The sequence below is a fragment of the Rhinatrema bivittatum genome, chromosome 9, assembly GCF_901001135.1.
Source record: "Rhinatrema bivittatum chromosome 9, aRhiBiv1.1, whole genome shotgun sequence".
Lineage (NCBI taxonomy): Eukaryota > Metazoa > Chordata > Amphibia > Gymnophiona > Rhinatrematidae > Rhinatrema > Rhinatrema bivittatum.
In genome coordinates this window covers 168,318,231-168,345,384 of record NC_042623.1, presented here as the reverse complement: position 1 = coordinate 168,345,384, position 27,154 = coordinate 168,318,231, and the positions used below count along the sequence as shown (strand labels likewise).

Sequence of the window (27,154 nt, the reverse complement as noted above, 5' to 3'; positions counted from 1 at the left end):
AAACTGATCCTTGAGGCTTGCCACTTAACACTGTTCTCTCTTCAGAGTAGGTTCCATTTACTATTACATGCTTTCTCCTGATAATCAACCAGTTTGTAGTCACCACCTTGATGCTCACTCCCAAGCTTTTCATTTTATTCATGAGATTCCTATGTGGAACCATATCAAAAGCTTTGTTGAAATCCAAGTAAATCACATCAAGCACTCTTCCTTGATCCAGCTCTCTTTTCACACAATTAAAAAAAACAAACAGATTTGTCTGGCAGGACTTTCCCCTTGAGAATCTATACTGCCTCAGGTCCAGCAACCAACCATATTGTAGATAGCTCATTCTTTCCTTCAGTAGTCTCTCCATAAACTTTCCTACGTCTGAGGTGAGGCTAACTGGCCTGTAGTTTCCAACCTCCTCTCTGCTACCACTCTTGTGAAGAAGAACCAAACAGCTAGTCTCTAATCTTGCAGCACTACTCTAGGCATCTACTGAACAGGTCTTACAGTGGACCCACCAGCACATCTGTGAGCTTCTTTAGTACCTAGGAATGTACCTCATTCGGCTTCATGGCCTTGTCCACTTTCAGTTTTCCTAGCTCTTCCTATACATTTTCTTCTGTAAATAGGGTTGCGTCTACCCTACTCTCATCGACCAGCAACGGTTCTTCTCTAGGGTCTTCTTTAGTGAAGACCAAACTGAAGTATTTAATATTTATGTTATTTCTTAATTTTTCTCCACATATTGCTAGTCACCTTTCAGTTTTACTATATCTTGTGCCTTCCTCCTTTTTCTGAAATATCTGAAAAATGTTTTGTCACCTCACTTATCTCTTTGGAAAACCTCTCTTCCACTTGACTGATTTCTTTCCTCATCTCCCTTAGTTTCACCAGGTATTCTTACCAGTTTCCTCTTTTTGGGATCCTTTGTACTTCTTGAACTCTGTTCTTTTTGCTTGCCTGAGTTGGAGAACTGTAGATCACACCAGTGTAGATGGAAGGACATTTTTCTTTTTTTTTTTTTTTTTTTAAAGACATCCCATAATGCTTCCTCCCTACATCTTATCCCTTGCATTTCAGTTAACTGGATATTTTTGACATAGAGTTACTTCTCCCCCTTGTCTATCCTCTCTTAACAGATTTTTTGACCGTATCCCAATCATGAAACTCACTGAACCATTTCTCTGTAATAGCAACAAGTCCATCTCCACCATTAGGGCATACCGATCTGGGATTTCATTGCCCAGACTACAAGCATTCTGATGACCTCCAGTGATAGGAGATTATCACAATGCTACTAAGGAAGCTGGGAAGCCATCTCCCACATCTGCTTCAGGGGGTCACGCATGTATTAGTCCATAAAGAGCTGGTAAGAGGCTATGCTGGCATCTAGCATAGCTCTCAAACACTTCCCTCTCAAGAGTTCACTATCCTTCTCTAGGGCACCGAGGAACGGACTCTAGTCATTTTGGCTAACCTGAGCGGATCGGACCATCAGATTAGTGTGGTAGCGGCCTTTATGAATTGGGAGCCTTCTGGATGAGATAAAATGCTGTAGCCATACCTCCAGGAGTATGCTGCATCAGAATCCAGTTGGCATACAGGTGGTGAAAGTGAAATTAGTTCTTAACTGATCATTTCCTTTCCTTGAGTCTAATCAGATCAATCCAGGATACATGGGTTATGATCACCAACCAGCAGATGGGAGACAGAACAGGCTCACTCATATCACTTTATCTACCTCTGTGCTGATCTCAGCCTGCCAACATTACCTGTAACAAGCTAACTCTGGATATGTGCAACCAAAATTGCATAGCAAAAAAAAAAAAAAAAAAGTTAAGACATTACTTTTATTACATTTTTTTTCCAACCAGACTAACGGGCTCCCAACACCCAATGAACTGAAGGAACAAGAAAAACAGGAAATAAACACATTCAAGAATACTCACCTACCGCACAGACTCAAGAAGGAACCAAACATAAGAAAATTATTCTTTACCTGCTAATTTTCGTTCCTGTAGTACCATGGATCAGTCCAGACGGTGGGTTATGTCCCCCGTCCAGCAGATAGAACAAAGCTTCGGAGGGTGCTGCCTCATAAGCCAGAGCACCCTCTGAGAAGTCTCAGTATCGAGAATATCAAAGCTATATAGAAAGAAGGATGGATCAAGCTACACAACCACTGATGTCTATGAATAAAAATGTACATGTAACAGATAACAAAACTGGTGTCAAGAGTGAAACTTGCAAACAGCACTCTGAGAAACAGCCCCTTAAACATAGAGGTTAACAGCTGAATAGAGTGAAACAGATTCGTGAAGTCCTAGGGAAGTCTAGCAGTAAACCCAAATCTCCAAATTTCTTAGGGAGGGCGTCTGGACTGATCCATGGTACTGCAGGAATGAAAATTAGTAGGTAAGGAATAATTTTCTTTTCCCTGTACGTACCAGGATCAGTCCAGACGGTGGGATGTACCAAAGCTTCCCTACAGAGAGTGGGCCCCTAAAAGCCCTGCTCGAATGACACTGTCGCCAAAGTAATCGAAGATCGGCGACTGGAGCTGTAAGCGATAGTGCCTTGCGAATGTATGTAAGGATTTCCAGGTCGCCGCAAGACATATCTCCTGACCGGAGACAGCCTGGCTTTCTGCCCAGGACGCCACCTGGGATTGGAGAGAATGAGCCTTGACCTCCAGCGGGGGTTGCCTACCCGCCCCAATATATGCCGCTACAATCGCCTCCTTGAACCAGCGAGCGATGGTTGTCTTTGTCGCCTTGGAACCTTTCTTTGGTCCCGACCAGAGGACAAAGAGATGATCCGAAAGACGAAAGTCATTGGTGACCTCCAGGTACCGAATCAATATGCGCTTAACATCAAGTATTCGAAGATCCTGTGAGTCATCCGCGGAGAAGGAGGGTAATTCTACCGTCTATTTCAAGTGAAAAGCCGAAACCACCTTGGGCAAGAATGAAGGCACTGTGCGCAAGGAAACACCAGAGTCTGTGAAACAGAGGTAGGGTTCCCTGCATGATAAAGCTTGTAGTTTGGAGACCTGACGGGCAGAACAGATGGCCACCAAGAAGACCATTTTGAGTGTGAGGTCTTTGAGGGTGGAGGAATGCAGGGGTTCAAAGGGAGGACCGGCAAGGATCCAGAGAACTAAACTGAGGCTCCAGGAGGGACAAGGATTCTGGACCGGAGGCCTCAAGTGCTTTGCCCCTTTGAGAAAACGAACTGTGTCAGGGTGAGAGGACAGCGGCAGGTGTTCCTGCAGATGAACCAAGGACCCCAGGGCAGCGACTTGGACCCTCAAGGAGTTGTAGGCGAGCCCCTTATCAAAACCGCCCTGAAGAAACTCAAGGATCTGCGGCACAGAAGCCTACCTCGGATGCGTGGAATGAGAGATGCACCAGGACTCGAAAACTTTCCAGACTCGCACATAAGCAATGGAGGTTGATGTTTTCCTAGCCTTTAGGAGGGTCATGACTACAGCTTCCGGGTATCCGCGGTGTCTTGAGCAGTCTCCTTCGAAAAGCCAGGCCGCAAGACGGAAGCATTCTGCCTGGTCGAAAAATACTGGGCCTTGATGCAGTAGACGCAGCAGGTGGCCCAGGCGTAGGAGTCCGTCCACTGCGAGGTTGATCAAGTCCGCAAACCAAGGACGGCGTGGCCATTCAGGCGCTACCAGAACCACTGGGCCCTGGTGGACCTCTATTCTTCGGAGGACCTTGCCCACTAGTGGCCACGGTGGGAACACATAGAGAAGGAGATGGCGAGGCCAAGGGAGGACCAACACGTCCACGCCTTCTGCGCAGTGGTCCCTTCTGCGACTGAAGAATCTCGGCGCTTTGGTGTTGCGAAAGGTGGCCATAAGATCTAAGTGAGGGGTCCCCCAGTGATGAATGAGGATCTGCATTGCCTCCTTGGAGAGTTCCCACTCCCTGGGATCCAAACGTTGACTCAGGAAGTCTGCCTGAATGTTGTCCACGCCCACAATGTGGGAGGCTGCAAGGTGAGAGAGATGGATCTCCGCCCAAGACATCAGGCGGTCCGTTTCCAAAGAGACGTGTCAACTCCTTGTGCCCCCCTGGCGGTTGATATACGCTACTGTGGTCGCGTTGTCCAGGAAGATCCTGACAGCCCGATGTTGAACGAGAGGAAGAAATTGTTCCAGTGCCAGACGTACTGCCCTCGTTTCCAGGCGATTGGTGGGCCACGCGGCTTGAGACTTTGCCCACAGACCCTGTGCAGATCTAGTCTGGCAGATTGCTCCCCAGCCGGTCAGGCTGACATCCGTGGTGACTACCACCCAGTTTGGGATTTTGAGGGGCATGCCCTGCGCCAGATGGAGCAGGTCTAGCCACCACAGGAAGCTGTCCCTAGTGAACTGGGGGAGTGGGAGGACGAGCTGGTAGTCCTGTGAGACCGGTTTCCAGCGCAAGAGTAGCGCCTTTTGTAAGGGGCGCATGTGTGCAAATGCCCAAGGTACGAGATCAATAGTGGATGCCATGGATCCCAGCACCTGCAGGTAATCCCAGGCTGTGGGAGAGTAGAGAAGCGATGCACCTGCTTCCGAAGTGATTGCGCCCAGTCCGAACGCAGGAAGACCTTGCCTTTGGCCGTGTCGATGCACGCCCCCAGGAAACCCAAGGACTGTGATGGAAGAAGATTGCTCTTGGTGAAGTTGACGACCCAACCCAGGGATTGTAGAAGTTGCACCACCTGAGTGACTGCTGCATGCCCCTGTGCTTTGGCACGGATGAGCCAATCGTCCAGATATGGGTGAACTAAGATCCCTTCTCGTCTGAGGGCTGCCGCCGCCACCACCACCACCATTACCTTCGTGAATGTTCGGAGGGCGGTCATAAGCCCGAACAGGAGGACTTGGAATTGAAAATGCTGACCCAGGGATCTTGAAGCGGAAGAAACGCTGATGCGCTTTGAGGATGGGAATATGGAGATAAGCCTCAGTCAGGTCCAGCGAGGCAAGAAATTCCCCCCGGTGGATTGCCGCTATCATGGACCATAGAGTCTCCATCCGAAAGTGGAGGACCTTGAGGGACTTGACCATCTTGAGATCCAGTATCGGTCGGAAGGAACCCTCCTTTTTTGGGAACCACAAAGTAGATTGAGTAGTGTCCGGAGTCCACCTCCTGGGGAGGTACTGGAATGATAGCTCCGAGAGCCAGGAGCCTGTCGAGAGTCTGACTAACAATAAGCTGCTTGTGTGGTGTTCTGCAGGGAGAAGAGAGGAACCTATCTCTTGGAGGTCTTACAAATTCCAATGCGTAACCTCGTCTTAGGATGTCTAAAATCCACCGATCCAAGGTGATGTGGACCCACTCCTCGTAGAAGAGCAAGATGCCCCCCAATCCTGGGGGTCGAGAAGTGGATCAGTCTGGCATCATTGAGAGGACTTGGCAGGAGCCTCTTGGGCCACCCCGTCCCTAGTTGGTCTGCGGCCTCGAAAGGAATGAGTCCACGACTGAGACCTGGAAGTAGGCGTCCTAGGTGTAGTCTGTCTAGTGGTGCAGGAGTGGCGCTGCGTGCAAAACCTACTTCTGGAGGGATTAAAAGACCTAGGGGATCTGTGTCGGTCCTCAGGTAAGACGATGTACCGCATTTTCACAGAGTAGCTTGATGATCTGGTCCAAATCCTCCCCGAAGAGGAATTTCCCTTTAAACGAAAGATGCCTTGGATGACAAGTCCGCCGACCAGTTGCGTATCCACAGGAGGCGTTGTGCTGAAACTACCGACACCATAGACCTTGCCAGGACTCGCAGCAGGTCGTACAATGCATCTGGCTCCATAGGCTATAACCGCCTCCAGGCGGTCTGCCTGACTTGCCTGCTCAGGTGGTAGAGCCTGAAAGGTCAGAAGTTGCTGTACCCAGCAAAGCCCCGCATGTTGTGCGAGGGAGCTACAAATGGCCGCTTGGACCTAGAGGGCGGAAACTTCAAACACCCTTTTGAGATAGACCTCCAGCTTCCGATCCTGAAGATCCCGCAGGGCTGTGCCTCCCGTGACCGGGATAGTCGTACTTTGTGTGACCACCGATACTGCAGAGTCCACCTTCGGAACCTGAAGAAGATTCAAGAAGTCCTCGGGAAGAGGGTAGAGTTTCTCCATCGCCCTGTTGACCTTCAGTGATGCTTCGGGCGCGTCCCATTCCCTGGCTAACAGTTGCATGAAGGTAGGTCGGGTAGGGAAGGCTTTTGACGGGGGGACAAAGTCCCGCTAGTACTGGATCCCCCTTCTTTCCCGAGGTGGAGGGCCCCAGTGGGTCCTGGGGGGCCTCAATGTCTAACTCTTGTAGAATGTGTGGAATGAGAGCATCCAGCTCTTCCCACTGGAAAATCCGTAGTACCCTTGGGTCGTCTTCCATCTGAGCCGCGAGCAGTGGGTCATCCGGCCCAAGTAGTGGATCGACTAGCCCGGGATCCGGAGCTGAAGGAACTCCCTCCACTGTGGGCAGTGCGAGCTGCACCCGGGAGGTCCCTTGTGGTGCCGCTGATGCCCCTCCCCCCGGGATAACTGCCGCCCTCGGCACCTTGGCTGGTGGTGGTCCTGTCGTGGGGTCGGGGATCTGGCTCATTCGCGCTAGATAAGCATTGTGCACAAGGAGCACAAAATCAGTGGTAAAAGGTGAAGGTCCGGGGGGGGGGGGCCCAGGCCGAAAACCGGGGCCCAAAGGCTGAACCGGAGTTAGGATCGGTGGCTGTATATATGAAAAATCTTCTAGCTCTTCCCCTGCAGGCAAAAGCATTGCAGGCTCCGGAATCAAAAATGCCGCCGTTCCCGCCCTAGACGGGATCGGGGCCGACCTAGGAACATGAGGGTATGATTGATCGTACGATGGAGGCCGTCCCGTCGGCTGCGAGGTGCCATCTCCACCAGGGAGGCACCTAGTACATACCCCCTCGCGGGAGAGCCTCGAACCCGGCTCCCTGCATGCAGAACATCGGTGTGCTCACGGCATGAGAGCCAGGAAGGGAGGGGGGGCTGCGAGGGAACCTCTGCCGCGGGCAGCGGGTAAACGCATCCACTTGTCACTCCGACCCTGGGCTGAGCAACATGCTCTCTGCAGACGGCAGCCCCAAGGAATGCGCATTTCGGGGCCGCAGTGGGGGGGCTGAGCCCTTCAGCTATCACCCCCGAAAAACGTCTGTTCTAAGGAACCTAGAAAAAGAAAAGGAAATTCACACAGACTTACCCCACAGAATCAGGCCTGTGCCGAGAGAAGGAAGAAACAGGCTAAGCCCAAAGGAAACAACTATCTGCAAGTTAGGAGCAACAAAACTGCCTGCTCTCTGTGTACAAATATATATTTTTTTTTCAATTAACTTGATCCATCCACAGAAGAATCAGAACAGAAACAGAGAAAGAATAATCTCTCTTCAATCACAGGGGAAGCCAAGGTTTCCCTACTCCTATCTGCTGGAGTCAGAAAGATACTGAGACTTCTCAGAGGGTGCACTGGCTTATGAGGCAGCACCCTCCGAAGCTTTGTTCTGACTATCTGCTGGACGGGAGACATAACCCACCGTCTGGACTGATCCTGGTACGTACAGGGAACAAGTGTTTGGAAGAAACAGGTGGGTCCTGGACTGGTCTGACTGAACTCAAGGAAATGAAATTCAGATAAGAACTAATTTCACCTTCCTCATCTAGTCATATAGTCTATAAGCATGGGATGTACACAAGCTACTAATGAAATGCCAAATCTGCTCTCAGGCCCTCAGTGGCAAAGGAGATTTCCTGATAAGCCCCCACATGCAAAGAATAATGCTTTGAAAAAATATGCAGCGAAGACCAAGTCACCGCCTTGCAAATATCCAGAGGAGATACCAACCTCAACTTGTAAAGAGCGAAGTGAAAATGAGCCCTTTACGCTGTGGCGTAGACGACCCAGCCTAGTATGTGAATCTACAAGGCCTACACTGGCAGCTGGCAAACACGCCCTATAGTGGGACAGTTTGGAGCTTCACCTGTACCAGCCACCTCCCCCGCAGGTTGAGCCCTTGGGTTCTGGCGGCTGGCATAACTTAGGTGGGTCCCTAGGGCAGAGAACAGAACAAGAGTCCAGGAGCACACTGGGGACAGGACAGGCAGCAGACTGAGGAAGCTAGAGATAGGCCAAGGTTGGGGAGTAAATAACCAATTTACATTTATCAATTCTATTCCACTCTTAATTTTATAGACCTCCATCATATCCTTCCCTTAGTTGTCTTTTCTCCAAACTGAACAGACCCAACCTCTTTAGCCTTTCCCTCGTAGGGGAGCAGTTCCATCCCTTTTATCATTTTGATTGCCCTTCTCTAAACCTTTTGTAATGCAACTATCTTTCTTGAGATGCAGTGCCCAGAACTCCAGATGCAGCCTCACCAAGGAGCGAAATAGAGGCATTATAACATTTACAATTTTATTCTCCATTTCTTTCCTAATAATTCTTAACTTTGCTTTTTTTGACCACTGTCACCTCACACTAAACCAAGAATTTCAGAGTATTGCCCACTGATACCCATGTCCTTTTCATGGGTGGTAACTCCTAGAACAGAATTTAACACTGTGAGTTACTTTTCCCCATATTCATCACTTTGCACTTGTCCATATTTCATCTGCATTTAAATGCCCAGTCTTGCAAGATCCTCCTGCAATCCACTTATGATTAACTCCTCTGAATAATTTTGAATCTGCAAATTAGATATCTTAACTCATTCTTTTCCAGATCATTTATAAATTTAAAAAGTACCAGTCCCAGTACAGATCCCTGAGACACTCCACTGAGAAAACTAATCTAGACCTATTCTCTGCTTTCTATCTTTTAACCAGTTTACAATGCATAATGGGAAACCACCACCTATTCTGTAACTTTTTAATTTTCTCAGGAGTCTTTCATGAGGCACTTTGTCAAACACCTTATTAAAATGCAAATATACCACATCCACCAGCTCACCATTATCCACGTTTATCTCCTTGAAATAAATGTAGCAGATTGTTGAGGCAATATTTCTCCTGTGTAAATCCATGCTGGCTGTGTCCCATTAAACCATGTCTTTCTAAATGTTCCGAGAGTCTGCTCTTTAGAATAGTTTCCAAGTTTTTTCCTGGCAGTGAGGTCAGACTCACCGGTCTATAGTTTCTTGGATCTTCCCTAGAGCCCTTTTTAAAGATCAGTGTTACACTGGCTATCCTCGAGTCTTCAGGCAGGGTGGACGATCCAACAATAAGTTACAAATTAACAGGAACAGATCTGCAATTTCCTTTTTGAGTTTTCAGAACTCTGGAATGTATATCAACTGGCCTGGGTGATTTACTATTATTTAATTTCAATCTGCCTTATTACATCTTCCAGTTTCAAGGTGATTTGTATCAGTTCTTCTGAATTACCACCATTGCAATCAGTTTCAGGCACAAGGTATCTTCCACTACATCCTTTTCAGTAAACAGTGAAACAAGAAGGAATTCATTCAGTCTTTACACAATGACCTTATCTTCTCTAAGAACCTTTAACCTCTTGATTATCTAACAGTCCAGACTCCCTCACAGGCTTTCTGATTCAGATATATTTTTAAAAGTTTTTATTATGAGTCTTTGCCTCTATGGCCAGCTTCTTTTCAAATTCACATTTAGCCTGCCTCATCAATATTTTACATATAATTTGCCAATGCTTTTTTCTATTTTCCTCAGATGGATTATTTTTCCAATTTTTAAAAGAAGTTCTTTTGGCTAAAATAGCCTCTTTCTCCTCACCTTTTAGCTGTCCTTCCACTTTTTTTTAAATGCATGAAATACATCTGGACTGGGCTTCTAAGATGGCATTTTTAAACAATGACCACATCTAATGTAAACAAGCTTTTTAGCTGCATCTTTTTTTTTTCCTGTTTTCTTCCTTTTGTCAAAGTCTCCTTTTGAAAGTTTAAAGCTATAGTTGTAGATTTATGTAATGTCCTCCCAGTCATAAAGTCAAATTTATTCGCACTATGATTGCTGTTGCCGAACCCCCTCGCCCACTACCTCTCACAGCAAATCCTGCATTCCACAAATGATTGAGTCTAAAATGGCTCCCCCTTGTCTATTATCAGACCAACTACTGCATGTAGTAATATATTTCATCTAGAAAAAAAACCCAAAACAACTTACCCCCATATTGACTGGGTAAATGTAAGATCAGGATATGCTTGGGAGGTTAACAAATCTCCCATTATTGGAGAAATTACTTACCTGATAATTTTGTTTTCCTTAGTGTAGACAGATGGACTCAGGACCAATGGGTATAGTGTACTCCTGATAGCAGTTGGAGACAGATCAGATTTCAATCTGACGTCTGCCCTAGTACATGTACCCCTGCAGGAAGTGCAGCTCTTCAGTATTCTCCTCGAAAAATACTGTGGATATGTGTGTGACTGACTAATTTGAATGACTTGTATAACTTCATAACTTGAAGAACTAACTTGATTAACTTGAGTTGGTTGAATTGGCTATAGCTGGAGACCACCAGTGTCCACAACCGGAAAACGTCGACACCCGGTAGGATGGGTGTCCTAGATGAAGGAAAGCATGGCTTACCCTTGAGTCACTCGAGCATTCTATGAGTAACGGCAGCCGTGAGTGGGATGCCGAGTCCATCTGTTTACATTAAGGAAAACGAAATTATCAGGTAAGTAATTTCTCCATTTCCTAGCGTGTAGCAGATGGACTCAGGACCAATGGGATGTATAAAAGCTACTCCCGAACTGGGTGGGAGGCTGCCCGTGACTCTTGCCCTGCCCGAGACGTACTGCCCTTGCAAATGCTGTGTCCTCCCGAGCCTGAACATCCAGGCGGTAAAACCAGGAGAAGGTGTGGATGGAGGACCATGTCGCCGCCCTGCAAATGTCGGTGGGTGACAACATCTTGGTTTCTGCCCAGGACACTGCCTGGGTTCTAGTAGAATGGGCCTTGACTTGTAGAGGCAGCGGCTTGCCTGCTTCTATGTAGCCCGCCTAGATGACTTCTTTGATCCAGTGGGCTATGGCTGCTCACGAGGCCGCTTCCCCTTGCCTCTTTCCGCTGTGAAGGACGAATAGGTGGTCCGTTTTTCGTACGGGATCTGACATTTCCAGGTATCTGGATAGGAGTCTGCCAATGTTGAGGTGGCATAGACTTCGAGCCTCTTCCGAATTATGTTCATCTGGCGATGGTAGCGAGATGGTTTGGTTGATATGAAGTGGGACACCACTTTGGGGAGAAACGACGGAACTGTGCATAACTGGATGGTTCCCAGGGTGAGTGAGGAACCCGGCAGGACAGTGCTTGTAGCTCGGATATACGACGGGCTGAACAAACTGCCAGCAGGAAGGCTGTCTTCAAAGTCAATAGTCTAAGAGACAGGCCGCGGAGGGGCCTGAAGGAGGCTCCTGCTAGAAAATCCAGGACCAGGTTGAGGTTCCAAAGAGGTACCGGCCATTTTAGGTGTGGGCGGATGTGTTTGACTCCTTTCAGGAAGCGTGAAACGTCCGGGTGAGAGGCTATACTGTCGCTCTCTGTTCCATAGCATGACAATGCGGCCACCTGTACACCTTGATGGAGTTGAGGGACTATCCCTTATGTAGGCAGTTCTGCAGGAATTCCAAGACGGCAGGAATCTTGACTGTATGATGTTGGGGTCCTCGCACCAGGCTTCGAACACTCTCCACACCCTTATGTATGTTAGAGATGTGGAGATCTTGCGTGCTCGGAGAAGGGTGTCAATTACAGCCCCCGAGTATCTGCTCTCTCAGGCGAGCCCTCTCAATGGCCAGACCGTAAGAGAATAGAGCTGGGTCCTCGTGGAGGATTGGTCCCTGTTGGAGCAGGTCTTTTTGTGGAGGTAGTGGAAGGGGGGGGTTCCTGCCAATAGTCTTCTCATGTCTGCATACCATGGTCTTCTTGGCCAGTCCGGGGCCACCAGAAGTACTAGCCCCCTGTGTAGTTGTATCTTGTGAATGATTGCACCTAATAGGGGCCACGGCGGGAAGGCGTATAACAGAGTCTACTGTGGCCAGGTCTGTACCAGGGTATCGATCCCCTGGGACTGAGGCTCCCGCCTGCGGCTGAAGTACCTGGGTACTTGGGCATTGGACCGGTTTGCCAGAAGATCCATGGCTGGTGCTCCCCAACGGTTCAGAATCATTTGGAACTCTGCGGTCGACAGCTTCCATTCTCCTGGGTCTAGACTTTCTCTGCTGAGGCAGTCCGCCGTGATGTCTTTCCCAGCGATGTGGACGGCCGAGATCTCCTGGAGATTTACTTCCGCCCACGACATTAGGGGGTCTATTTCCAGAGATACCTGTTGGCTTCTGGTTCCCCCCTGACAGTTGATGTAGGCCACTGTTGTGGTGTTGTCAGACATTACTCTGACCGCTTTGTCTCTAAGCCTGAGAACGAACCGTAGGCAGGCTAGTCTGACTGCCCGAGTTTCTAGGCTATTGATGTTCCAACCCGCCTCTTCTGTGTTCCACTGCTCTTGGGCTGTTAGCTCCTCATCCTCTTAGGCTGGCGTCTGTGGTGAGCAGGGTCCAGGTTGGTGAAGATAGTCTTGTTCCCTGGCTCAGGTGGCTGTCCTGCAGCCACCATCGTAGCTGGGTCCAGTCTCTGCCCGGGAGCTGTAGACGTACGGCCTAGTTCTGGGACAGTGGATTCCATCACGATAGAAGTGAGTGCTGTAGGGGTCTCATGTGAGCTCGTGCACATGGCACTACCTCCTGTGTGGATGCCATGAGACAGAGGACTTGTAGGTAATCCCATGATGTGGGGCGAGGTTCGCTCAGTCAGATTTGCAACTGGTTCCTCAGTTTTGATCTCCTTGTGGGAGTCAGGCTGACCTAGTCTTCTTTGGTGTCGAATCGACTCCTAGATATTCTAGAGTCTGTGAGGGAGACAACTCTTGTTCGTGTTGACCACCCATCCGAGGCTCTCCAGTAGGGTTTTGACTCTGCTGGTTGCCTGGTGACTTTCCTCTGGGGATTTCACCCTGATCAGCCAATCGTCTAGGTAAGGGTGCACGAGGATTCCTTCTTTCCTCGTGTTGCCGCCGCCACCACTATGATCTTGGTGAATGTCCGGGGTGCTGTGGCTAACCCAAAGGGTAGTGCCCGGAACTGGTAGTGATGATCCAGTATTTTGAAGCGTAGGAAGCGCTGATGTTCCTGATGGATCGGGATGTGTAGGTAGGCTTCCGAACAATCCAGGGATGTGAGAAACTCTCCCGGTTGTATCGCCCTTTTTACAGAGCGAAGGGTTTGCATGCGGAAGCGGGGAATTCTCAGGTGGCGGTTGACCGACTTGAGGTCCAGGATGGGCCTGAATGTCGCCTCTTTCTTGGGGGACGATAAAATAAATGGAATAACGCCCAGTATATTTATTTGTTGTGGAGGTACTGGGGTTATGGCCTCGAGAGCCAGTAATCTGGTCAGTGTAGCTTCCACTGCCACCCTCTTACAGAGGTCGTGGCAGGGGGATTCCACAAACTTGTTCGGAGGAAATCCAGGTAGTACCCCTCTCGAATGATGGTTAGGACCCACTTGTCCGAAGTTATCTCGACCCATCTGTGGTAGAATAGGGCAAGTCTGCCCCCTATGTCTGCTTCCTTTGGACGGGTTGGCTGAATCTCATTGTGGGGTACAGCTGGGGCTTCCGAGTGGTGGATTCACTTCCCTGGGCCTAGAGGGGCCCGGGGCATAGAGGTCCTCTGGTGAAGGCTGTGGCCGTGTTACCGGAGGCTCTGTGTGCATGTGAACGAAGGTGTGCAGGCCTCTGAAAAATTCCATCCAGGAGATAGACGCTGGGTCCAAGCTAGGAGACGCTGTGTCCCTGGGGGGGGCCCTGTTTGAGGGGGGGGGTCCTGCTGGGATTTGCTAGGTTCGGAGTACTTATTGAGAAACTAGCACTCAGGCCCGGATGGGACTGGCCCTGATCCTCCAGGGCCTCCTCGCACTGGATACACAGGGCGTCGGCCTCTTCGTGTTGTGCAGCCCTAATGTGGCATGCTGGGCAGAGGCCCTGAACCATGAGCTCCTTTTCTGGTGGTGCCATGGATATAGGCGCATAAATTACTCTTATGCGCTCCGGTGCATCGAATATGTGCACGTGGATGGATGTGGGCGTAGGTGTGCGCACAAGTCGCAGTTATGCGCCCTGATAGTAAGCGGGAGTTGCGCGCCCGGCACTTGAGAGTATATCGTTGTGCGCACAAATAATGTTGTGCGCACGACTCGCCTTATGCGCACAGCTAGAGTCTGTGGACAGTGCGGCGAGTAGGATAAAATGGCGATGGCGACCACCTCTGAGGGTCCCCACATGGGAAAGCCCTTGGCTCTAACCAGGGTCTAGCCCTGCTAGGGCGGATCAACCAGGTGACACTGGTCCCGGTAGGCGACCTGTGCGACTCCTCGAGCTTCGGAGACCGGAGACTTTTAAATAGATTTCTACCTTACCTTGTCTCGGCGCTTCCCGGTTTCCTTCCGGGCGATCTCCGGCTGTGGGGGGAGAGGGCAAATACCTTCACCGCTGTGCTCGTGGTTGCACTTCAGCTGCGCCTGAAATCGGGGGCTAGGTCCCCGCCGAGGGTCGGCTGCCACACCGAAGCTCACCTCTGAGGGACCACGGAAATCACCTCGGGAATTCTCGACTGGGGGAGAGACCAGAAGGTGTCATCGCAGGAGAGTGGGGCTCGCTGTTGAGGTAAGATTTCTTCTTAATTTGGGTTTTCTCCGTCAAATTTTGTTCTAACACTGGAGAGTGTGCAGGTAGTCCCTAACTGCTATGGAGACGGAAAATACTGAAGAGCTGCACTTCCTGCAGGGGTATATGTACTAGGGCTGATGTCAGATTGAAATCTGATCCATCTCCAACTGCTATCAGGAGTACACTATACCCATTGGTCCTGAGTCCATCTGCTACACGCTAGGAAATATATTCTTGAGGAGAAAAAAAGCCTAACCCAATAACCTCACTGCAGCACTAATATTCATGAATCAAATGAAGCTATTCTGCATATGGCCTCTGCTCCTTAGATTGTCTGTGCACAGGAATGAAAGTTAACCACCCCAGATACGAAAGGCGGAAGAAGTCTCAGTTATCGCTTACTAACAGTTTCTGCTGCCTGAGTTAAAGAGCACTTGGTGCCAGGTTTTGCAAGGAACCAATGTTCTTGTCCCTCAGCTAAGGGGTTAAGCAGTGCCTAAGCAAGATGGGAGGGGAATCGAATTAGAAATGCGAAAATCCACTTGGGTGTTCATGAATGAAGGTCTATGGTGCTTTAAGCCTCAAATGCCTACTGGCAATAAATGGAAATAAGCAAGACTATGGTAGGTTCCAACTAAACTAGAAGCCCAAGCAATAGGAGGCCATTTGGTCAAATAAAGAGGTATTAACCATTCAAATCCATTCAGGGCTTGCTGCATGCTAAAAGAAACACGGATTTTGTTGAAATGGGGAAGTACCTGGAGGAAGAACTAGAAGGATGGGAGAAAACGAGAGATGTGGAACAACAGTGGGCCAAACTAAAAGGAGCAATTACTGAAGCGACTAATATATATGTTAGAAAAGTAAAGAAAAGCAAGAAAAGAATGAAACCTATCTGGTTCACAAAAGAGGTAGCTGATAAAATAAAAGATAAGAACAGCGTTTTAGAAAAGCAAAATTGCTTACCTTGTAATAGGTGTTATCCCAGGACAGCAGGATGTAGTCCTCACATTTGGGTGACGTCACTGACTGAGCCCTATTGAGGGAAAACTTCTGTCAAAGTTTCTAGAAACTTTTGACTGGCACTGTGAGGGCACTGAGCATGCCACAGGGGTCTCACTCTAGTCTCGTATGTAGCAATAAGCTTTAGCAAAAAATAAAATAAAAGGTATGAGACCCAACTCCGCGGGGTGGCGGGTGGGTTTCGTGAAGACATCATCCTGCTGTCCTGGGATAACACCTATTACAAGGTAAGCAATTTTGCTTTATCCCAGGACAAGCAGGATGCTAGTCCTCACATATGGGTGAATAGCAAGCTAGAGGCGGAGTCATTTTGTTGTGAAGCAACGGTGATGTATTATTGTTGAAAATGATCAGCCGAAGATTACAGCAGGTTGGATGTAGAAGGAGTTGGGATTAAACTGGAAACAAGTTCTTTAAGACAGATTGTCCATAGGCTGAATCTTGTCGTCCTTTGTCCAAACAGTAATGAGCTGCAAAGGTATGAAGAGAACTCCATGTTGCTGCTTTACATATGTCAAGGACTGGCACTGAACGATAGTGTGCTACTGAAGTTGACATTGCTCTTACTGAATGTGCTTTTACACGCCCTTGGAGAGGAAGACCTGCTTTTTCATAGCAAAACTGTATGCAATCTGCTAGCCAATTGGATAGAGTCTGTTTACCCACTGCTTTACCCCATTTGTTTGGATCATAGGAACAAAAAGCTGATTGGATTTCCCATGGACTGCAGTGCGGTTTAAGTAGAAAGATAGTGCACATTTACAGTCCAAAGTATGTAAGGCCCATTCTCCTTGGTGAGAATGAGGCCTTGGAAAGAACGTGGGTAAAACTATGGATTGGTTCAAGTGGAATTCCATAACTACCTTAGGAAGGAATTTTGGATGTGTACGGAGAACCACTCTGTCATGTAGGAACTTTGTATAAGGTGAGTACGTGACAAATGCTTGTAACTCACTAACCCTTCTAGCTGATGTAATGGCTATGAGGAAGATAGTTTTCCATGTGAGAAATTTAAGATCACAGCTATGGGTTCGAAAGGAGAACGCATTAGTCTTGTTAAGACCAGATTCAGATCCCATTCTGTGACTGGAGGCCGAATTGGTGGTCTAATTTGGGTTAAACCTCTCATAAATCTACTGACAAGAGGATGTGAGGATATAGGTGCATCTCCCATCTTGTTATGGTAAGCTGAGATTGCACTTAAATGTACTCTTACAGATGAAGTCTGGAGACCAGAGTCTGAAAGATGGTATAAGTAGTCTAGTAGAGAAGTGGTGGGGCAGATGAAAGGATCAATATTGCTTTGTCTGCACCACAAAGTAAATCTTTTCCATTTCAAAGAATAGTTCTTACGTGTGGAAGGTTTGCGTGAAGCTATAAGCACTTGAGATACATTGGTTGAAAGATTGAGTGGTTGTAAGATCAAGCTTTCAACATCCATGCTGTCAGGGATAGGGATTGAAGGTTGGGATGGTGCAACCTACCCTGATCCTGAGTTATGAGAGTGGGAGCTACTCCCAGACGAATTGGATCCCTGACTGAGAGGTCTAGAAGTGTGGGGAACCATACTTGTCGAGGCCAATACGGGGCTATGAGTATCATGGACCCCTTGTCCTGTTGTAGTTTCACTAGAGTTTTGGTGATGAGTGGTATCGGAAGATACGCATATAGAAGGCCTGAGTTCCAAGGGTGAGCAAAGGCATCCTTGGCTGGCTGGTTTTTCTGTTTGTGTAGAGAACAGAATTTTTCCACTTTGTGATTTAGATGTGACGCAAAGAGGTCTATTGTCTGTTGTCCCCAACTCTGAAATATCCTGGTCGCTACTGAGGGATCCAAGGACCATTCGTGTGGTTGAAATTGACAACTGAGTCGATCCGCCACCACATTGTGAATGCCTGCCAGATAAGTGGCCCGGAGGAACATTGAGTGGTTCAGGGCCCAGCCCCAAATCTGTGCAGCTTCTTGACAAAGGAGATACGAGCCCGTACCTCCCTGTTGATATACCACATGGCTACTGTGTTGTCTGTTTGGATCAGAACAGTCTTGTGTGAAAGGCAGTCCTTGAACGCATGCAGAGCATAACGTATAGCTCGAAGTTCCAGAAAATTGATTTGAAAGGTTGCTTCGAGTTTCGTCCAAGTACCCTGGGTTTTGAGAGTGTCTGTGTGTGCTCCCCAACCCAAGGTGGATGCATCTGTAGTTAATGTTATCTGTGGGACTGGTTGTTGGAAGGGTAGGCCCTTGCGCAAATTGTCCTTGTTTACCCACCAAAGTAGAGAGGAACGTAGTTGGTGGGTTACTTGAATTGGATAATGCAGTGGTTGAATGGCTTGAATCCATTGTGATCTTAGAGTCCATTGGGTAACTCTCATGGCGAGCCTTGCCATAGGAGTGACATGAACTGTGGAGGCCATGTGGCCTAGTAAGGTTAGAAACTGATGAGCTGTTGCTTGTATCTTTGAGTGAATTGATTTTGCCAATAAGGCCAGCATTTCTGCTCGATCTTCGGGTAGAAAGGGCCTTTGAGAGCATGGTGTTCAATTCTGCTCCTATGAATTGAAGTAGGTGTGACGGTGTGAGATGGGACTTTTGATAATTGATGAGAAAGCCCATGGAATGAAGTAGAGCAATTGTTCTGTTGAGGGAAGCTATTGCTCCTTGTTGAGAGTGGCTTCTGATGAGCCAGTCGTCTAGATACGGAAAAACATGGACACTTTCCTTGTGTAAGTCAGCAGCTATTACTGCCAGACATTTGGTGAATACTCTGGGAGCAGAGGCAAGTCCAAATGGCAATACCCTGTATTGGAAATGTTGATGGCCCACCATGAAGCGCAGATACTTGCGATGAGGAGGAAATATTGGGATGTGAGCGTAAGCGTCTTGTAGATCCAGAGAACAAAGCCAATCTCCTGCTTGAAGAAGTGGGAGCATGGTTCCTAGAGACCATTCTGAACTTTTCTTTTTTCAGAAATTTGTTGAGATTTCTGAGATCTAAGATGGGAAGTATTCCTCCGGTTTTCTTTGGAATGAGGAAATAACGGGAATAGAATCCCCTGCCTCTCTGAGACTGGGGTACTGGCTCTACAGCCCTGGTTTTCAGAAGGGTGGATAATTCTACTTGTAACTGAAGGATATAATCCAATACATTAAGATCCAAGAGGAACTATTACGCATCCAAGATCCACCACCTAGTCTTCGACGCTAAAGCCCTCTTTAGCTACGTTTCTAACCTCACACAAACAAGCCCTCCAGAAATCGCTCTCACCCAAGCTAAATCTAAAGCAGAAGAACTAGCAATATTTTTCAACAACAAAATCAGCAAACTTCTAACTCAGCTTCCCCCTAACACCGTTTCTACATCAACCTCACCTCAGACCGCCGTCAACAATACCCGCTTAGCTGAACTGGAACTCACCTCATCCATCGAGATCCATGATATTCTACGGAAAATGAAACCATCCTCTCACCCATCTGATCACATCCCCTCGAAACTGCTTCTATCAATTCCTGACGCCATCTCCAAATCCCTATCAGACATCATAAACTGCTCAATAACGCAAGGATCTTACCCAGATGACCTCAAACTGGCATCGCTCAAACCACTACTCAAGAAACCTAACCTAGATCCTAATGACCCAAACAACTACCGACCGATCGCCAACCTCCCCTTCATAGCCAAGATCATGGAGAAATTGGTGAACACCCGACTCTCAAACTACATTGAAGAAAACAACCTCCTATTTCCATCTCAATACGGATTCCGCAAAACACTTAGCACTGAGTCCCTCCTCATCTCCTTAACAGATCACCTCATCCTGGGCCTTGACAAAGGACAAGCGTTCTTACTGATCCTACTGGACCTTTCGTCAGCCTTTGACACCGTTAACCATTCCCTACTCATTAACCAGCTAGCCTCTTTAGGTATCTCAGGCACAGCACTCTCCTGGTTCATATCATTTCTCAGCAATAGAGGATATAAAGTCAAGCTTCAGAACAAAGAATCCTCACAACACCCTTCATCAGTAGGAGTCCCACAGGGCTCTTCCCTGTCTCCTACTTTATTTAATATTTACCTCATACCATTATGCCAACTTCTCACAGACCTCAACCTCAAACATTTCCTGTACGCTGATGATATACAGGTCCTGATCCCCATTAAGGATTCCCTCGCAAAAACGCTGACCTACTGGAATACATGCCTTCAAAAAATTCAACTCCTCCTCACCAGACTGAACCTGGTACTAAACTCCGGCAAAACTGAACTCCTGCTCATCACCCCTGAGAACAGCACCATCACCTCGACACAGCAAAACACACCAACAATTACTCAAGTGAGAGACCTAGGAGTCCTAATTGACAATCGCCTGAATTTCAAAGCTATCATCAACAAAACAACTAAAGACTGTTTCTACCAACTACAGGTGCTGAAAAGAATTAGACCTCTTTTCCATGCACAAGATTTCAGAACCATCCTGCAAGCAATCATTTTCTCTAAATTAGACTATTGTAACACCATCCTACTTGGACTTCCCGCCTCTTACACCAAACCGCTTCAGATGGTACAAAATACAGCTGCACGAATACTGACAAATTCCAGGAGAAGGGATCACATAACCCCCATCCTAAAGAGCCTCCATTGGTTACCTATACACTTTAGAATAATATACAAAGCCATTCTTACCACATACAAAAATATCCACCTACTGGCTCCCATTGACCTACAGATCCCTCTCCAACTACATAATTCATCAAGACCAACAAGAGATGCCTACAAAGGATCGCTACAGGTACCACCGCCCAAATCTACCAGACACATCACGCTAAGAGATCGGGCATTCTCTACAGCCATTCCACCGTTATGGAACTCCATCCCCTCAAACCTCAGACTGGAAACATGCATCTCAACTTTTAAAAAAAAAGACTAAAAACATGGATATTCATACAAGCATTCCCGGACTCAAACTGACCTATCTCTTCCACACCAATCCTTATCACCACCTACACCATGATTAACCACCTCCACTATTGTTTACATGTTTAAATTAATTATTAACCTGTCCTTTCTCTTCTTTCTCTGCCAAGTTCTAATCACCCTGTTATATGTAACTGCCTTTTCCGCACCATTGTTTTAGTTTATGTTCACAATGCACCCCTGTTTTATGTGAACCAGCATGATGGGACTGCGCTCTCGAATGCCGGTATATAAAAACCTGAAATAAATAAATAAAATAAAAATATGATTTTCGCTTAGATGTAGTTGTGTGGGCGGAAAATCTTTGGGAAGTGAGAGGAAATTTAGTTGGTATCCTCGCTATATTATGGAGAGGACCCATTGGTCGGTTGTTAATGTTAGCCAATTGTTGTAGAATTGAGATATCCAGCCTCCCACTGGGAGATGTGGGTGGGCATTTGAGAGAAGGCTGAATTCTCTGGATAAAATTTCAAAAGCCAGTGGTAGTACTTGTTTGTGGAGCAGGCTGAGGCCTAGACTGTCTCTGCTGTCGTGGCTGTGGTCTGTGTTGTGTCCTGGCAGGGTGAGGTCGAGAAGGAGGGTAATATCTCCGCTGCCTGTAAAAAGGTCTTGTGGTATCCCTTCTTTGAGGCCTACGCCGACTGTGCGTAGGGGGGATCCTGCGGAAGGGAAGACAAACTGTCTGAGTGTTTCTGTACGCTCTTGTAACACACAGCATCTTGGACTTTAGAGCCGAAGAGGATGTCCCCCTGACAGGGAAGATCCACCAACTTGTCTTGGACCTCGGGTCTCAGATCTGAGGCCTTGAGCCATGCCCATCTTCTGACACTGATGCCAGATGCGGCCACTCTTGAAGCAGTCTCGAATCCGTCATAGGCTGCCCGGACTTCATGCTTTCCGGCTTCCATAGCCTTATGAATGATGGCTTGGGCAGCTTCTTGGTATTCAGTAGGAAGAGATGGGACAAATTCTTGAATTTGTTTCCATAGGTTCCTCTGGTACTGTGTCATGTATAGGTGATAGGCAGAAATCCTGGAGTTCAACATAGCTCCTTGGAAGACTTTTCATCCCAGGGAATCAAGAAACCTATGTTCTTTTCCCGGGGAGTTAGAGGAATGTGTTCATGTTCTTTTTGAGCGCTTTTGTGCCAATTCTACAACTACAGAGTGGTGAGGAAGTTGTGGCTTCTGATATCCAGGTGTGGATTGTACAAGGTAAGTACTATCCATGCGCTTATTTACTGCTGGGACAGAGCAGGGATGTTCCCAGAGACGGTGTTGCAGTTGCAAAAGAACATCATGTATAGGAATTGCAACAATTTGCTTTGGAGGGTCGACAAACTGGAGTACCTCCAAAGTCTGCTGTCCTGCTCTGCTTTCAATTTAAAGGTGATGGAGTCCACTATCTCCTGTACAAATGTTGTAAAAGTGAAATCCTCTGGAGGAGATTGTTTTCTGACATGTGGTGGTCAGACAAAGGCTTCTGAGGATGTATCCGAGGTGGTGTCAGACCAAGTGTCATACTCCTGAGTTTGTTGTTGAGGTGTTGTAGTCCTAGGATGAGGAGGAAGACCAGAAGGTCCTGGTAAAGGTTCCTCGAGAGGAGTGTCTTCTGGATCCTCTTCTCTGGGATCAGATGGCAAGGAGGCTAATAACTCCTGGTATCGTCTGGTAAGGATACTATGTAGTGCTGCTTCTGTAGATCCTGAAGCCTCAGGAAGGTATGGCACTGTTGGCGGATCTTTTGGCATCAAAGATTTTAGTGTGATCGATGCTTTCTTGGTAGATACCAATGTCTTTTTGCTGTGTTGCATTGTTGGTGCCGTAGTGTAGTATATCGGCTCTGGAACCGATGAAGCCATCGACATCGATGTTGGTAGAAAAAAAGAACATCGATGTAGGAATCGTCATCGATGGCATCGGCGGAATTGACGTCGCCGGCATCTGGTACAATCCCGGTATCTGTGATGTCACCGGCATTGAAAGTGTCATCTGTATCGGTAGTACCGGCAGTGACGTGAGTGGTATAGGAGACATCACCGGCATCAGCGCCGGAATCTGATTCTTCAAGGCTTCCATCACAGTTTCTCTGATGAGTGCAGATAAGTCTTGCAAACTAGGTGGGAGGATCGGCACCAATGGAGGAGTCGATACCGGTGACTGAAGGCGGTACCGGAAGATCTGTATCTTTATGCCGCTTTGCGCTCGGTTCCCCGGGGACAGCTGTCGATGAAAAATTTTGTGAGAAATAAATTGTTTTTATAACGCAAAAACGCTATCAATTTGTCACCGTCCGGTGACAAAAGGGAGAGAGATCCCAATGGGGAAAATGTGAAAATATGTGAAAAATAATTGACTTTTCAGTCAGAATTGTGAGTAAACTCACAGGGCTCCTATCGCCGCGATGCTTACAGCAGCGCGGAAAAACGAAGACTAGAGTGAGACCCCTGTGGCAGAGAATATCATGGCATGCTGGGCATGCTCAGTGCACTCACAGTGCCAGTAAAAAGTTTCTAGAAAGTTTGACAGAAGTTTTCCCGCAATAGGGCTCCATCAGTGACGTCACCCCTATGTGAGGGCTAGCATCCTGCTTGTCCTGGGATAATATAAAAGATCCCAAAGGGAGGATCACAAGGAAGAATATCTTGTAAAACTGAGGGAGACGAAGAAAGTAATCAAGAAAGCAAAAAGTCAAGCGGAAGAAAGGATTACCAAAGAGGTAAAGCGAGGTGACAAAACATTTTTCAGATACATCAGTGAAAGGAGAAAAGTCCAAAGTGGTATAGTGAAATTGAAAGGTGAAAAGGATCAATGGGCGGAGACAGATGAAGAAATAGCAGAAATATTAAACAAATACTTCATTTCGGTGTTCACTATAGAAGACCCCGGAGAAGGACAGACCTAGTTAACAAGAAACTGGAGGGGAATGGAATGGATGAAACTCCATTTACGGAAGAGAACATATGGGAAGAGCTAGGAAAACAAAGTAGACAAAGCCATGGGGCCTGATGAGGTTCATCCCAGGATACTGAAAGAGCTCAGAGATGTGCTGGCGGCTCCGCTGAGTGAACTGTTCAATAGATCCCTGGAAACAGGAGAGGTGCTGAGTGATTGGAGAAGAGCAGTGGTGGTCCTTCTTCACAAGAGTGGGAACAGAGAGGAGGCTGGAAACTACAGGCCAGTTAGCCTCACCTCGGTGGTGGGAAAAGTATTGGAGTCACTGCTGAAGGAAAGAATAGTGAACTATCTACAAATGGCAGAATTGCTGGACCAGAGGCAGCATGGTTTCACCAAGGGAAGGTCCTGTCAGACAAATCTGAGAGACTTTTTTGATCGGGTGATTAAGGAATTGGATTGTGGAAGAGCACTAGATGTCATCTACTTGGATTTTAGCAAAGCTTTTGATACGGTCCGGCACAGGAGGCTAGTGAATAAAACGAGAAGCTTGGGAGTGAGTGCCAAAGTGACCAACTGGATAGCAAACTGGTTGAAGGACAGAAGACAATGTGTGATGGTAAATGGAACTCTCTCTGAAGAGAGAGCAGTGTTAAGTGGAGTGCCGCTAGGGTCAGTGTTGGGACTGGTCCTGTTCAATATCTTCGTGAGGGATCTACCGGATGGGATAGAAGGTAAGGTTTGTCTATTTACAGATGATACTAAGATCTGCAACAGGGTAGACACGACGGAAGGAGTGGAGAGAATGAGATGGGATTTAAGGAAGCTGGAAGACTGGTCGAAGATATGCAGCTTAGATTCAATGCCAAGAAGTGGAGAGACATGCATATGCAATGTGGAAATCCAAAAGAAATGTATTCGATGGGTGGTGAAGGGCTGATGTGCACGGAGCAGGAGAGAGACCTTGAGGTGATAGCGTCTAACGATCTGAAGTCAGCGAAACAATGCAACAAGGCAATAGCTAAAGCCAGAAGAATGCTGGGCTGCATAGAGAGGAATATTTAGTAAGAAAAGGGAAGTGATTATCCCCTTGTACAGGTCCTTGGTGAGGCCTCACCTGGAGTACTGTGCTCAGTTCTGGAGACCATATCTCCGAAGGGACAGAGACAGGAGGGAGGCGGTCCAGAGAAGGGTGACCAAAAAGGTGTATGGTCTTCATCGAATGCCTTGTGAGGAGAGATTGAAGAATTTAAATATGTATACCCTGGAGGAAAGGAGGAGCAGGGGGGATATGATACAGACCTTCATATACTTGAAAGGTTTTAATGATCCAAAGTAAACGACAAACCTTTTCCGTTGCAAAAAAAATCAGCAGAACCAGGGGTCACGATTTAAAACTCCAGGGAGGAAGACTCAAAACCAGTCAGGAGGTATTTCTTCACGGAGAGAGTGGTGGATGCCTGGGATGTCCTTCTGGAGGAAATGGTGAAGACAAACTGTGAAGGATTTCAAAGGGGCATGGGATAAAAACTGTGGATCCATAAAGTCTAGAGGATGTGAATGAAGAGAAGAGGCATGGGGGTGGCTTGCGGGAATGACGGCTACTACCTGGAGATAATACCTTTATTCAATAAACACACACGGTTAATGCGACTCCAACATTGCTCTATGCTTCAACGGCAAGAGGAAATGTGGAAGAGAGGATTTGCATTCACAAAAAAGCGGGGAGTAGCTTGCTTGTTATGGCGGTTACTATCCCAAACCAAAGAATGCCCGATACTTCACTTTCACTGCATATCCAGCATAGCTCACTGCTTCAATGGCAGGGAGGAATGAAGAAAAGATGATTTATATTCAGACAACCAACAAGGACTGAATTACATAATCTGGATAAGCAAATAAGCATGGGTGTAGCTCGCATGTTATGGCGGTTACTACCCCAAATCAAGTAAGCATACTTCACTTGGAATACATATCCAGCGCAGCTCACTGCTTCAACGGCAGGGGGGAATGAAATAAAGTGGAATTATATTCACACAACCAACAAGGACTGAATTGCACAGGCTGGGTAAACAAATAAGCGTGGGAGTAGTTTGCTTATTGCGGCAGTTACTATCCCTAACCAATTAAGCTAGATACTTCACTTAGATGCAGCTCCAGCACTATTCTCTACAGCAATGGCGGGGGTGGAAGTGAAATAGAACCAAAAAGTTACTAAGGGCCAAGACTATCAGATAAGTATGAGAAAAAAATAAGTGTGAAAGCTTGCTGGGCAGACTGGATGGGCCGTTTGGTCTTCTGCCGTCATTTCTATGTCCTTGTTACAGCAGTAATTCAATTCATTGCCAAGCCTGGAATGGAATGTTGTGCTCCTGCATTGGCTCTTTGATTGGCTTCTTGGGGGTTAAATGGCAACCATATGCCTAACACTTTGAAACAAGTTTTTTTAAATTGCCAAGAAAAGTTTTATTTTCTCTCTTGGGATTTCATGTAGTACTATGTAGTAGCACTGTACACCCTCCAGTATAATTTCAAATTTAAGACATCTAATAGTGCACTGAGTTAACTAGACTCAAATGCTTTCAAGATTAATGACTTCAATATATCGAGCACTGTGAATTTTAAATTGTGCAAAATACTATACTAGGAATAACTAAGTTTGTCACACTTCAGAATTTGTTTTATTTCATTCTATATTATGCATATATAGGATTAATCTTACCCTCCTCTTTAACCTTTCCCGTTCTTTAAGAGTCAAAGTATCAGCTTTGGCAATTACAGGGACAATATTCACTTTGTTATGTATGGCCTTCATGAACTGAACATCAAGAGGCTTAAGGCTAAAACAAAAATCAAATAAAAGAATTCAGTTTCTAATATGCAGTACAAAATTTCACTACATAAATGGCAGACCTAACATTTAATAGCTTTTATATTTACATGTACAAGTACAAATTTGCCAAAAAATAGTTTTGATTTTCATATTGTAAACAAAAATCTAAATTCATAACCAAATACAATTGATCTAAGTATGACATGAGCTGCTGTGCTTGCTTTATTCCAACACAACAGGTATTTAATTTGATCTAAAACATATTCCACAAACTGCTTGCTCTACCTTAAGTAGTGCATCACCTTATTTACAATATCCAGATGTATTTTATGATTGCCACACTTGCTTTCACTATATTCAATTTATCCCAGTGGTTATGCTATCTAATATTAAAACACATATCCCACTCACTATACTTGAGAACGTTAATGGCCAAGACTATCTACTACAATCCAAAATGGCACAAATGTTGAAAAGCACCAGCCCCACTTGACATGAGATGCACTATTTTAACACTTTAACCGAGGTTTCACTTAAGTTTATTTTTTTAAAATCAAACAAGTCACATTAACCCTTGGGTTGGAGGACCCATGGTACTAGAATCATACAGAATATCACTGATTTCATGATTTCGTGTCTCCACCTGCTGGCTGGGATGAACATATCCTGTAGTTTAGATGTATGTTTTTAAGAAGGTTGTTAGAGAATGTGTGTAGCTCTGTCTATATCTCAGAATA

General features: G+C 46.7%; 1 protein-coding gene across 2 annotated transcripts in view; it reads right to left on the bottom strand.

The window, feature by feature from the left end:
- Positions 1–27,154, bottom strand: part of SEPTIN2 (septin 2) — a 161,794-nt gene that overhangs the window by 75,151 nt on the left and 59,489 nt on the right. For both annotated transcript variants that reach the window (XM_029617127.1, XM_029617128.1), the window contains exon 7: positions 26,307–26,424. In XM_029617127.1, the coding sequence (XP_029472987.1) occupies positions 26,307–26,424 (118 nt within the window). The remainder of the gene's footprint in view (positions 1–26,306; positions 26,425–27,154) is intronic.